Genomic DNA, 13905 nt, shown 5'->3' with positions numbered 1-13905 from the left:
TTTCTTTACTGTTAAATAGTGAACTGAATAGAAATGTGAGTTCCCTAAGGCCACACATAGTACAACTCTGGTGAGAAGAGTATTTTGACCTCCAGCGGAGCTCCAGATGGAGGGAGCAGGCTTCTCCCTAGTCAACGAGGCCAGGAGGACACCGTGTGTCATCCTGTTTCCCTCGCCCCCTTCCTTTCACGCACAGCCTCCATTCCCAGGGCTGGGGGTGGGATGAGAGTGTGCGATGAAGCAGAAGGTACACAGCACCCAAGGGAAAATGCCACATAAAGAAACGGTGGGATGTATTACAGAATGCTACACTAGGAGGGCCCCTACAGCACATCTAATTCAAACTCCTAATTTTACAGGTAAAGAAAGGAGTCCAGAAAAGTTAAGTGATTGGCCCAAAGACACACAGCTGTTGACCACAACCAGAACCCAGGTCACCAACCCACTCCTCTGATCCTCCAACACACTATACAACTGAGTTTAGGAAAAAGCAAAATACGAAGTCCACAGACTATACTCCCATCACCCCAACCAACCGGATAAATGTACCTTCTTTAAAACTACCTGTGCCTCAATCTCCTATTTCTTTTCAGCCCTGTTAGCTCACTAAGCTCAAATTTTGGATTCTTATCCAGGACTTAATAGATACCCTGGTGGTCTGAGTAGTCAGAATCCCAACTCTGCCCCAGCATGTTGCAGCCTGAGAAGGGAGATCTCTGGGAAACAGGAGTAGAATATAAGGAGCCTCTCCAACTCAGGAATATCTGAACCACACATCACGCTTATAATAATGCTGACCGTAAACTCAGCAGCTCTGGAAGCTTATGCTGGCAGAAAGGCAACAGGCTACCTATCGAGCGAGAGAAAAATTCAAGAATTAGAAACAAGGAAGTTGGGCTTCCCTGGTGGCGCAGTGGTTGAGAGTCCGCCTGCCGATGCAGGGGATACGGGTTCGTGCCCCGGTCTGGGAGGATCCCACATGCCGCGGAGCGGCTGGGCCCGTGAGCCATGGCCGCTGAGCCTGCGCGTCCGGAGCCTGTGCTCCGCAGCGGGAGAGGCCACAGCAGTGAGAGGCCCGCGTACCGCAAACAAAAACAAAACAAAACAAAACAAGGAAGTTGCAAGGAGGGCAAATGCTTTGAGTTCAATCTGGAGGGTATGAGATTAACTATCTATCTCCATTCAGTCAGAGCACAGAATGACCTTTTAAGGCAGCAAGTACCACTGCCTTGGAGGAGGGAACAGCCCAGGATGTGTGAACTAGGTCCTTTGACATTCCCTATTCCTATGCACAGCAAGTCAGCTCTTGGTTATCTCCCACGTGATTGCCCATTTGGTCCAGTACCCACAGCGTCTAGGGACTGCCAATAACCAGAGTTGGCCACAGACAAAGCTGGTTAGAAGGAAACAATGGTCTAGTGTACTTCCCACCTTCCCAAATAACATGTTGCCAGTTAAGTAAAGGACCTTGGTGCCGCAGGCAAAGACATCTCCCTGGTAGGGTAGGTGGAACAGGTACTTTTGAACAAGTGGAACGAACATTTGGCTGCATGTCAGCCCTGCTCCATCACCTGATGCAAAACTGTCCCAGGACTGGGGAAAGACAGAGGTATTTGGTTCCAGCATGAGGGGGCAACTTGGTGAATACCTAAAAAGGATAACTGAGTATTCTGAGGATTATGTATTATTTTTATATTACTCAGATCAAGAGTTAACTATATGAGAATCATTCTTATACCCTCTTAACAGCTTATTTCGTCCAAGAAAAACTGATTCTCACTGTATTCCTGAGGGATGAAGTACTCTAAAAAAATGACCAGGTAAACCACAGAAAAGACAAGAGACCAGAAAGAAGGATCCTTTTAAAATATGTAACAATTAGCAAACTAGAGAAATGAGAAACTCTGATACCTCTCAGAGGATGAGACACAATGAAGAAAAAAACAAAAAAAAAAAAAAGGAAGAAAAGGTAAATGAATGAATGAAAAACTCAAAGAGGCAAGGTAACAAAGAATTTAAATTATAGTCAAATGTTAGGGTCCCAAACATTAGAATACAAAGCTGAACAAAAGCTCTTTCTGCTTGCTGGGTCCCTAAGAGTCTAAAATGAGGGATTAAAATGGCTTTATTTCAACAGAACACAGTTTGTCATCTGATCTCTGTCTGTGACATGGATAAGAATAAGGAACTTATGGCTGCACTCTTAAGAGGCAACAAATCCCTGAATATTGTGCCTTGTTCACTTAAGGATGGCAAATCACTAATTGCTTGTCAATCGGGAAAAAAAAAGTCTATAGCTTTTATTTTAAAATAAATTTTTTTATTTTTAATTATTTTTTTTACATTTTTATTTTAAAACAAACTATTTCCAAAAAACACTGCTGCAAGGGGGAACGAGGCAATAGAGGATGGGAGACAGAAGGGAAGCAGAGAAAAGACTCTGAGTCTGCAGTTGTAACAATCAGGCACATTCAGAGAGGCCTTTGCTGTGACACTGTCCGCTCACCTCTACTCACAGGGGAGGAAGCTCAGCAAATGCACTGGGACGTGAGTTAAAGGGTCAAAGGGAAGCATTCCCTTCACAGAAATTCCTAGAAGGTGATATCAATTTGTACTCACTCCAGCAATGTGAGTCCCCCTCCTCGCAACCCAATTTCTAGGGTTCTAACCTAAAAAAGTTAGCAAAGATATAGTCAAAGATTTATACACAAAAAAGTTCATCACAACATCATTGATATTAACAAAGGATCTGAAACAACCAAAATTTAACAGTGTGGGAATGGATAATAAAGCAAGGTAGAGTTACTGCAAATCTACTTTCCAAGATTTAAAGACACAAGAAATTACTTGTGATACCATGTTAAATGAGGAAAGAAAATTGTATACCAAGCTGTACATATGACTCTCAAGTTTGTTTAAACACCTTACATGTTATATGCATTTTTCAATACCGAAAGGAAATTCATAAACATACCAGCAGAGATTAGCTCTGTGCTACATGGAGGGAAGATGGATTTTCATTCTTTCTTTAGATTCGTCTCTAACAAGCATACACATTACTTTTGTATCAGAAAAAAATTTTATGTTAAAATATGCCCGCCCTAAAATAACTCACTAGAGATAGCAATTGTCAGTCTTAGAGAAAGGCGTCCAAGGCTGACTCAGAAAACAAAAAGATTCAAACCTACACAGTAACTGCTCTGAAAAGGATGAGAAATCGAGGGTGCCACAGATTAGATGTTTCCTCTACCGCGGCTGCTGGCTCTACATTACTAAGCTTTGCAGGGAGCTCTACTGGAGAAACCATTCCTCCTTCCGCAGCAACCACAGCGTCTTCAACGACCTCCTAACGTGGTCCTCACCTCTCAGTATGAGAATCACAGGGAAAGAGAAAGGAAGAGCCTACTCTCTTGTTTCGGAGGAAGACATTTTTCTTGTAAAGCTGTCAAAATGACTCAAAGTGAGATAGACACGATCTGAAACATAACTCATGAGTTATGTTTTTTTTTAATTTATTTAATGAGTTATGTTTAGGACCCGTGTTATCAATGCCCCTTATTTCTCAAGAATGAATATAAAGCAAGATCTACGACGCCCCCTTGTGGCAAGCCTGACTACGACAACCACTTATCCATCTCCACGGTTCTCCGCCCCGGGCTGTGGGCAGTAACAGCCCCTGAGGAACCTGCCCCCTAATAACCTTAGTGTGTTGAACAAACGGTCCCCAAGGCAGCTGGTACTATTTGTCTTCAAGACTTTCTAGTTTAGATCCCAGAGACACCTATTCGAGGATGAGTGGGGATGAAAGGGCAGAGGAACAAACTGCAGGGTGTGCACGTGTTGTGGGCCGCTGTCGACAGGCCAAAGCTGTTGGCGGAGGCACACGACGACACCGGCACACATATCATGGGCTGCCACACGGCAGGGACCTATAGCATAAAGATCTCCTTCCCCAAGAGTATTTGCCGATTTTATAAAATTATGAAGAAAAAGGTTTTACATTTACAATCAATGAACTTTGTGCTTAGTTGTTTCATTTACCAGTGTTAGGGCTACCATCACCAACTCGGGCACAATTCCGGAAGAACAGAGCTCTTGTTGAACTCTGGCCATAAAGCTCTTTTTTAAGCTTGTTAAGATCTTGTAAGGTAAGAAAGTTTTCCTAATACTTTATAAAAATACTAACCGCTAATAAGTTGATTCCGTACTCCAAGTGGTGGCCTCACGTTTGGAAAGATGAAACACCACCGTTTTGAACATCGGAACGTATTGATTAGTCTTGGCGTCCCAGGCGTGAAGGGAGATGGAGAAGTCCTCTCAACCTAACCAAATGACGCTGGGAGAGAATTAAGAGCTTAAAAGAGGTCAGTATTGCAAACCTGATGGAACACTGAAGGGACCAGATACTGATTCTGAGAAAAGATAACCTTCCTCTCAGAAAGGGATTAAGCTAAAAACCCTGCCGTTCTGGGCAGGAGGCTTGCAAGAAACAGCGAAAGGGAAAGCTGAGCAAATTATCCAAGTTCTCTTGGGAGATGGTTCTTGTGCTTCTCTGTGCCCCACCCAGGCTGAAGGCCTCTTTCCAGAAAAGAATTCCCTCCAGCGTTAGGGTGAAAACGTATGGCAGGAAGTTGCTGCTTTGGTCCTGAATGTGTAAACGGGAGCATTTTCAAGCATGTGACATAAACCGAAGCAACCCAGATGGGCTGGATCCCAACCAGGTGAGTTACCGCACAGCACTAGGCCAAAGGATTTCTAATTATGAGGTTGAACTGGGAATAGGAATCCGACCCCTTTTCGCCTCTCCAGCCTCTAGAAGAACGTTTTTTCTCCTCCTAACCTGACGGGCTTGAAATACTTGACAGCTCCTGTTTGAGATGAACCAACATGCTGGACAGGGAGAAAAAGCATTAAAAACCTGAGTGTCTTGACAAGACACTTCAGGGAGAATCCTTCATTTGTCGCCTGCACAGGGAAAGCAGAAGAGGGAGAGTAAAATGAAGGCCAAGCCTCCCATTTGTCCAGAAAAATAAAATAAGAGGGTGGAGTAAAGAACGCTCACCCTGCCCAACTAAAACTCAAGACCATAAGCTCCCCCTGAAAACAACAGCCTTGCTCCACCAGAAGCATCCTGGGATCAGTACAGGTTAGTATTGTGAGTTGTGTCACCAGGCTTTGACAATGACATTAAAACAGGAAGAGGTGAAATTTTCACCCCTGGCTCCAGCTTCCCAGCTGTCCCAACGTGGAAGGGAAGCAGCCATCACGACAGCTTGATGAGAAGGTCCTCCCCGTATTTCCGGAGCAGCTTCTGGTGGTTGTGGTCCACCGACCACTGCTGGGGCAGGTGCTTGGGCTGCATGGAGTCCAGGAAGTGCTGCCGCCAGCGGCTCTCCAGCTGCATGAGGGAGCGCAGCCCGCCCTGGGTGTGGCGCTGAACCACCTTCAGCCCGTGCGGAATGTAGTTTTCATTGGAGATCCTGTCAGGACACAAAGTACATGGGTCTGAGGGAAACAAGCAGGACAGTAACACAGTGGCTCCAAATGCTATGGGCCAAGATGCTTCGACAGGGGTTACAGAGAGGCTGCTGCATTCCTAAAGCGTTGGTCATTTTGATGCTTTTAAAACCATCCTCTTTCCCATATCTGCCTTTTTAAAAATAGTTTGGACATATAACACACAATCCAGCAGAAGGCATTTGGGGATTCTGATCTATACTTATGGGAAGGCCACTGCATAATGCTCAGCCCCCACCAGAGAGGCCCCGCTGTCTGGCTGATGATGGGTGAAGAATGTTGGTCTTTCACTGACTCCAGGGTTCCCCAGTTACTTCTTTTAAGTTACTCATTCTGAACCATACTCAGTCTTTATATTAGCTGTTCAATCAGCCCGCGTGTTCCAGGTTTTCAGCACAGTGTAACACCTGAATGTAAAATGAAGGTGGTAATATTTCTTCGGTGTCTTCCTTCTTATACAAAGAATGCCAAACCACATCCACAAGACGTGCTTCTGTTGCGATGAAACTCTACCGTGGTTGCTTGGTTGCACAGCTAGTGCTGTTTAATGAGAAGATGAATCCCTGCTTCCTTTCTAACTAAGATAGCTTGTGGACAGTACTGTCAGCTCCTATGAATAAAGGAAGCTCCCTGCCCGGGGCTCAGTTCCTCTCCCTACAATCCATACCCTACTCTCAGTCCTCGCTAACCAGCAGTGTTCGTGCCCCCTGGGTATTTGCAGGGCATTTTCTTATTTAGCTCACAAGCATCCCACTAACTTGCCTAAACTTTCCCCAAACAGCTGTTCTTCTCGGTCCTAGATATCCAAGCCCAGCACCCTTCCATCCAAGTCAGCAAGATGAATTTGTTAGAAAGGTCTGTCACTGAAAGGGCAAGTTTAGCTGTTTTAGGAAATACATTTGGGAATTGGTTAAAGGAGCCAGTCTCATTAATTTGTAATATGACCTTGGTAAGTTACTTAACGTTAACCTCGGGGCATCTAATATAAAACTTGGAAAACAGTTTTAAGAATAAAGTTTAAGAATAATTTTTTAAAATTTTAAAAGATTTTAAAGATATAGGATATGTTAGCAGTTACCAGTAAGAAACTCTTACCTCATAGGGTTGTTATAAGAAATAATTAAGGCAATTTATGTAAAGTTTATTAACTTGGTGGAATAGATTAGGATATCTATACAACATTTGTTCAATAAATATTTTTTGCTATAATTAAGTTCGTGGGGGAAGGCTGTTTTGTTTTTATAACAAAACACTAAGGCAACCAGCATAACTACCAGGATTTGCGACCTTATCAGTTTAATTATTTCAACCCCTGTTACCATTGAAAGAAGTGGCAAGTTGGGAAGCAAAACTATAGCAGGTAGCCCGGAGTTTTTATCATCTGGGCCATGTGCCCATTTATTTCTCAGGACCAAAAAATGCTTCTCATTTAGGGACACTGAATTAAATGATATGAATTCAACTATGTACTGACGGGGAAAGAGAGAGAAAGCAAGCAAGGAAGGAAAAAGGTAAAAAGTAATTTAAATAGTAACAGCAATTCTGGCCAACATCCCATTCAGTAGGCCAACACCCCGGAGTACAGGTGAGACAAGAAACATGAATCCATTTGTCTCAATTCCCACAGACCTAGATAAGGGAAGAGAGGCAAAACCACACTCATTGTACTTCACGGGCAACTCCAGAGACTGGAGGATATATATTTTTTAAATTTTATTTATTTATTTATTTATTTTTGGCTATGTTGCGTCTTCGTTTCTGTGCGTGGGCTTTCTCTAGTTGCGGCGAGCAGGGGTCACTCTTCATCGCGGTGCGCGGACCTCTCACTGCCGCGGCCTCTCCCGTTGCGGAGCACAGGCTCCAGATGCGCAGGCTCAGTAGTTGTGGCTCACGGGCCTAGCTGCTCCGCGGCACGTGGGATCCTCCCAGACTGGGGCTCGAACCCGTGTCCCCTGCACTGGCAGGCAGATTCTCAACCACTGCGCCACCAGGGAAGCCCTGGAGGATATTTTTTGACTCTTATTTTCCTCTTATGAGCTGACCTGAGGATTTACTTCTGCAGAGAATGGATAAGGTACAACTCCAGTGTCCCTGAACTCTCCTGCTAAGCATGAAAATGGCTGGACATAAGTATATGACCTCGAAGGGTCAAGGATAGAAGGCAAGTCTCCTGTGGAAAGTAAATTAGCAAACAGATTGCTCTATCCCACCCGCATGGTATCTTAAGCCACAGAGACTCAATGGGGTAAGCACGAGGCTGCGCACTGCGCCTGGACGACCACTGCTCCCTTCCTGGCAAGCATTCTCACTGAGTAGTCGGGGTTAAGTCACTGGACTAGTCCTCAACGCCCTCTGAGCAGGACTGTAGATCGTACCTGGTCTCCAGGCTGGCAGCCTCCTGAAGCATCTCCTCTGTGACCGTGTCTGTGTGATAAAACTCTCTGAGCGCCTGCAGCAGCTCCTCCTTTCGGTGCTCAGGCAGACCTTCTGCGTTGAGCAGGGCCCTGGCCCCAGAACGCACCTGCCGGCGCTCAGGATCTTCCAGCAGGCGCAAGCCCTCCTCGGAGCCAGTGGGGGCCTGGAACTCCCTGGCCAGCTGCTGCTTCAAGTGGTTGTCATAGTAGTTGGAGATGGCGTGGCAGGAGGTGCAGAGCAGCAGCACATCGTGGGAGTTGTGGTCCTTCATCTCGATGGGAAAGTGCTTCCGGTACTCATGCGGAATCACGTTCTTCCTAAAGAGGCCAAACAGAAGGCAATGCTCATTAGCACACGACACAGAACATACACGGAGTCGGCAGGCAGGCAGGCAGGCTACTAGCGTTCTGATCTGGGCCTAAACACTCCTGAGGAGCTTGGGTCCCACAGCCCAGCAGAGGTGACATTAAGGCCATACCACCTATTCCACTCTTGGCCCACCTACATACAGGCCTTGGGTTCTCCTCTCCTTGAAGTGAGTGCAGGCCACCGGCGGTCAGACTCCTCTGGCAGGCCAGGGGCAGGGAGAGGCTAATAACAACCTTTGGGAAGGCTGTGCTCCCAGAAGGAAAAGTATCAAGGGAGAATCATGAGGACACAGAGAGAAAGGCAGCTTCCTAAGGAAGGAAGGTCTCCGTTCCTTCATGAGCAAAGGGAACGACTCTCTTCATGGCAAACTGTTATCGAGAAGAGTGCTTCATTCCGGAAACTAAGAACTGGCTCAGGAGGGGCAGAAGCCACTACAGCAAGGCCAGGCAGAGTGCTGAAGCTCTTGAGGACACTGGGATGCCCCCTGGGGACAAGTCTCCCAGCCAAAGTAGGCAGACTGAGTCAAGCCCGCCAAGGGCTCTGCGTGTGGCTTGAAGGACAATTTCCAACAGGGCAGCCCAGCCCACACTCACCGAATGTATGAGTCTTTCTTGCCACACACTACACACAGGTTTTCTTTAACCATCAAGTAGTAGTCTCCCGGGGATTCAGGTCTCCCCGCAGGTTCAAACTGTAGCTTGACCACAAAAGGCTCTTCACTCACCAGCTCTTAGAGGAAAGAAGCAGTGTTAGTGTATGACTGTCCACCTCTCCCACAAGGAAGAAGCACCACCTCAGTTGTTCTCTGCTGTATCCTGGCAGAGATCTCTATTTCTGGGTTCTGAACAGCCCCATCCCACGTGTCTCTAGGTCTCTCTGCCTTCTATCCATCCCATCCCTCTGCCTTATCTCATGCCCACTCCGGTCAGTGCCTGCATGCACCTAATTATAAGTCTAATATGACAGGTGAATCTCAAACCTCCAATGCCTTTGTCCAGGTACCACTGAGCTTTTCTTCGATCACAAGTGCAGAGGGGCTGTCCGTCAGGGGCGTGGAGAAAGCAGTTATCATAGAGGGGTGATTTTCTGTGGGGAAGGGAGAGAGAAATCTAAAACTGGGAGCTAACTATTGATCAAGGTACCAGTTGCCTTCCTATATTGAGTGACCCAAACTATTCAACACTAGGGTCAAACATTACATTTTTGGGAAAAAAAAAAAAAAAACATGGCAAGAAATCATGTTTATTCCTCCATCTGCACTGGGCTAGGAAAGAGAAATTAAAATGAATCAGTTTATACTATTAGTTTTTATATTCATAGGTTGGAACATTAGAGAGTGAGTTGGGTAGTGTTTACGTAGTTCTATCATGAAAGCACGCAGGAACAGAACACCAGGAAAACTTCCCTGTAGAGTAATCATTGGATTAACAAAGTAAATTAAAATGAAAGAACTTCAAGCTAAAGTAATGGGTGCCACGTGGATTTATTTCTGGCTCATCTGCAATAGTTGCTTCAATTTAATCACACAATTCCTAAAGGCACTTTACTATAGGGACCAAACTTCCACTCCAAAGTACTTATTAGTCATCCTTCTGCAGTAGAGGCATAAGGTGTACAGGAAAATTCCCATTGGCTAGAGAATTAACATCGGCTTAGGACTGGATGCCATTCCAAATAATCAAATGCCAAATGAACAAGAGGTCAGATGATGCACGTCTCCTGAAAAGCATGAGGCACTTCATTTTACCTTCACAGCTGTCCTGAAGCAAGCAAGGAATAATAATTATGCCCTCACTTATAACTGGAAAAGTACAGGTCTAAGGTCACATCAAGGTCAGTGACAAAGCTAGGTTAAGCTCTCCTCCTTTTCACTCCAACTGCCCACAAATAAAAAAGTAGAAGAAGGGCAAAAGGAAAAAATATACAAGTAAATCAAAGGATAGCTCCAAATGTCCTTGAAGGAAAGGAAAAATAGAATTAATCCTTGGAGAGCCTTGGAGAGCCTTGGAGAGCCTTGGAGAGCCTCTGCCTCCTACCGCACTAGCCTTCTCCCCAGAGCCAAGGTAAGGCATCATGCCTTTTGCTGGAAGCTGGGCCTTGGGCTCTACTAGACATGGAACAACTCAGTTACCTGGCAGAATAGCCCACTCCAAGGGGCTTTCTTTTATGTTTTCTGGGGTCTCTCCCCTGGTGGTTGCCTGGCATCATTCCATCCGTCTTCGACTTCTTATTTCTTGGCTTCTGCTGAGATTCTGTTGCTTCCCCATTAACCTCCTCTCCCAATCTGCTAATTCCTTTGCTTCGGAATGGGATATCTACCACATCCTGACATTTCTCCAAGACTTTTCTCCAGCCAATGAAGTCATCATTTTCTTCTAGAGTTGAATTCCTAGAGAAAGGGTATCCAAGAAGATGGAGAAAGAGAGCCACTGAAATCTGGGCATCCCTGGCAGCATAAATTACCTGAAGAGAAAAGTCAGAGATCAGTGGAATCCGGAAGGCAAACCAGAGAGAGCAACTTCAAAATCAATCGCCAAGACACAGACAACTTTTAGGTTCCAATTCAAGATGTACAGTAATCCAGGCACCATGTACTCCTTAAAACCTTTTAATTACAAAACAATTCAAATGATACAAAAACAAATCAAATAGTATAATGAATCCTCACGTTCTCTATGTTTTTAACTAACATAGCTAAAATAATGACCTACTCTATGTGCTCAAAATTCCTAATCTATATAAATCAGTGAAGTTTCTTTCTATCTGCTACCAAACCTGCTGGACAGATTTTTCTCAAGTTTGGGGTAGGGTAGTTACCACAGGTCTGACAACTTCACTTTGGAAACTGTCATCATCTAGAAAACTGAAACCAAGATTCATTAAGAGGCCTGTGTGACTATTGATCAGAAACAAACTGCTGTACATATTAATACAATGTGTAAAACAAGGAAAACAGTTTCAAACATGGACCTCAAATCAAAAGTCACAAGGGCCCACTTCTGGAATTTATGTATTTATTAATAGTAAGTCATTCACCCAGGCAACTAGGCACAGGCAAGCTGGTCATAAATAAAAGTTGTCAAAACTATAATTAATAGCTCTTCCCAACAAAGCATGTGAGGACTTTAAAATTCCTTTAATTCACCTTTAATAATCAAGCCTGGTAAATAACACTATTAGTATGGATTTTTTGTGTGTGCTTTTAGAATAATAGAAAAAAAGAATAGAAAAATAAGGTTTGGGTAAAATTCTCCACCTAGACCCAACCATCTACATCTCTGTCAGCAAGTTGTCTCCCACAGGAAAAGAGGGTGCTTGAACGTGAAGAGTTGAGAATGATTTTTAACAAATTATTTCCAAATGATAAGGAATCCAAGGCACTTTTCAACAAATGGTGCTGGAACAACTGGATGTCCACATGCAAAAAGATAAAGTTGGACTCCTACTTCACACCACACACACAAATTAACTCAAAATGGATTATGAACCTAAGTGTAAGAGCCAAAACATAAGACTCTTAGATGAAAACATAGGAGGGACTTCCCTGGTGGCACAGTGGTTAAGAATCTGCCTGCCAATGCAGGAGACACGGGTTCGAGCCCTGGTCCGGGAAGATACTACATGCCGCGGAGCAACTAAGCAACTAACCGTACTGAGCCTGTGCTCTAGAGCCTGCAAGCCACAACTACTGAAGCCCGCATACCTAGAGTCAATGCTCCGCACAAGAGAAGTCACCGCAATGAGAAGCCCGCACACCACAATGAACAGTAGCCCCCGCTCGCCACAACTAGAAAAAGCCCACGCACAGCAACAAAGACCCAACACAGCCAAAAATAAATAAGTAAATAAATTTATTTAAAAAAAAACAAAAAACAGAGGAGTACATGTTCATGACCTTGGGTTAGGCAATGATTTCTTAGATATGACACCAAAAGAAAAAAGAAATAAAAGAAAAAATAGATAACTGGACCTCATCATAATTAAAAGCTTTCATGCTTTAAATGATCCCATCAAGTAAGTGAAAAGACAATCTGCAGGAAATGGGAGAAAATATTTATAAATTATATATCTGATAAGGGATTAGTATCCAGAATACATAAAGAATACACACACACACACACACACACACACACACACACACGTCTTTTAAAATTCAATAATTTAAAGACAAACAACACAATTAAAATGTGAGCAAAGGATCTGAACAGACATTTCTCCAAAGAAGATATACCAATAGCCAATAAGCACATGAAAGATGCTCAGCATCATTGGTCACTAGGGAAATATAAATCAAAACCACAACGAAATACCACTTCACACCTACTAGGACTGCTCTAATCAAAAAGATGAATAATAATAAATGTTGGTAAGGTTATGGAAAATTGGAACCTTCATATATTGCTGCTGGGACTATAAAATGGTATGGTTGCTTTGGAAAATAGTTGGGCAGTTTCTCAAAGAGTTAAACATAAAGTTACCATATGACTCAGCAATTCCATCCTAGGTATTTACCCAAGAGAACTGAAAATGTATGTCCACATAAAAACTTATACACAGATATTCATAGTGGCTTATTCATAACAGCTAAAAAAATGAAAGCAACCCAAATCTCTACCAATTGATAAACGAATAAACAAAATGTGGTCTATCCATACAATGAAGCATTATTTAGCAATAAAAAAGAAATGAAGTACCAATAGATGCTACAACATGGATGAACCACAAAAACATGGTAAGTGAAGAAGCCAATCCAAAAAAACCACATACTGTATGATTCCATTTATATGAAATGTCCAGAACAGGCAAATTTATAGAGACAGAAAGTAGATTAGCGGTTGCCGAAGGCTGGGGTGTTGGGGAGGTGAGATGGGAAGTGACTGCTAATGGGTATGGGGTTTCTTTTGGGGTGATGAAAATGTTCTAAAACTAGATTGTGGTGATGGTTACACAACTCTGTAAATATACTAAAATCCATTGATTGTATACTTTTTTTTTTTTTTGGCCACATTGCATGGCTTGCAGGATCTTAGTTCCCCAACCAGGGATCGAACCCGGGCCCCCAGCAGTGGAAGGGCAGAGTCCTAACCACTGGACCGCCAGGGAAGTCCCTGACTTGTATACTTTAAATGGGTGCATTTTATTGTATGTAAATTACATTTCAATAAAACTATTAAAAGAAAGGAAGGAATGAACCTACCAAGGCACAAAGAAGTAACTTACTCAGGGTCGCAGCAAATCTGAAGTAGCTTTAGAAAAAACAAATCAGATAACTTGATTCCCAGAACTCTCTCACAGGATAATATTAATCCTAAGATACTAACTATTGCTAACTCTTTCCATTAACAATGTTTTGGGGGATTTCCCTGGCGGTCTGGTTGTTAAGACTGCGCTTCCACTGCAGGGTGCATGGGTTCCCCCTGGTCGGGAACTGGGATTGCTGCATGCCATGTGGTGCGGTCCAAAAAAAAAAAAACAAAAAACCACAACACAATGTTTTAGAAGGATGAACAAACTAAGCAAACAAGAGAAGGTTGAAACCTAGGCCTGTAGGGGGTAGTAAGCAAAAAATCCAAAAATCAAATTAATCTGAGCCACAAAGAATGG

General features: G+C 43.7%; 1 protein-coding gene across 2 annotated transcripts in view; it reads right to left on the bottom strand.

The window, feature by feature from the left end:
• Positions 1-2889: 2889 nt before the first annotated feature.
• Positions 2890-13905, bottom strand: part of EXD2 (exonuclease 3'-5' domain containing 2) — a 93408-nt gene continuing 82392 nt past the window's right edge. For both annotated transcript variants that reach the window (XM_030855345.2, XM_030855344.2), the window contains exons 5-9: positions 10433-10764; positions 9281-9387; positions 8895-9030; positions 7893-8249; positions 2890-5480 (exon numbers count right to left, since the gene is read on the bottom strand). In XM_030855345.2, coding sequence (XP_030711205.1) covers positions 5264-5480; positions 7893-8249; positions 8895-9030; positions 9281-9387; positions 10433-10764 — 1149 coding nt within the window. In that variant the 3' untranslated portion in view covers positions 2890-5263. The remainder of the gene's footprint in view (positions 5481-7892; positions 8250-8894; positions 9031-9280; positions 9388-10432; positions 10765-13905) is intronic.

The sequence above is a fragment of the Globicephala melas genome, chromosome 2 (assembly GCF_963455315.2).
Source record: "Globicephala melas chromosome 2, mGloMel1.2, whole genome shotgun sequence".
NCBI lineage: Eukaryota > Metazoa > Chordata > Mammalia > Artiodactyla > Delphinidae > Globicephala > Globicephala melas.
This window is presented reverse-complemented; position numbering and strand designations above follow the sequence as displayed.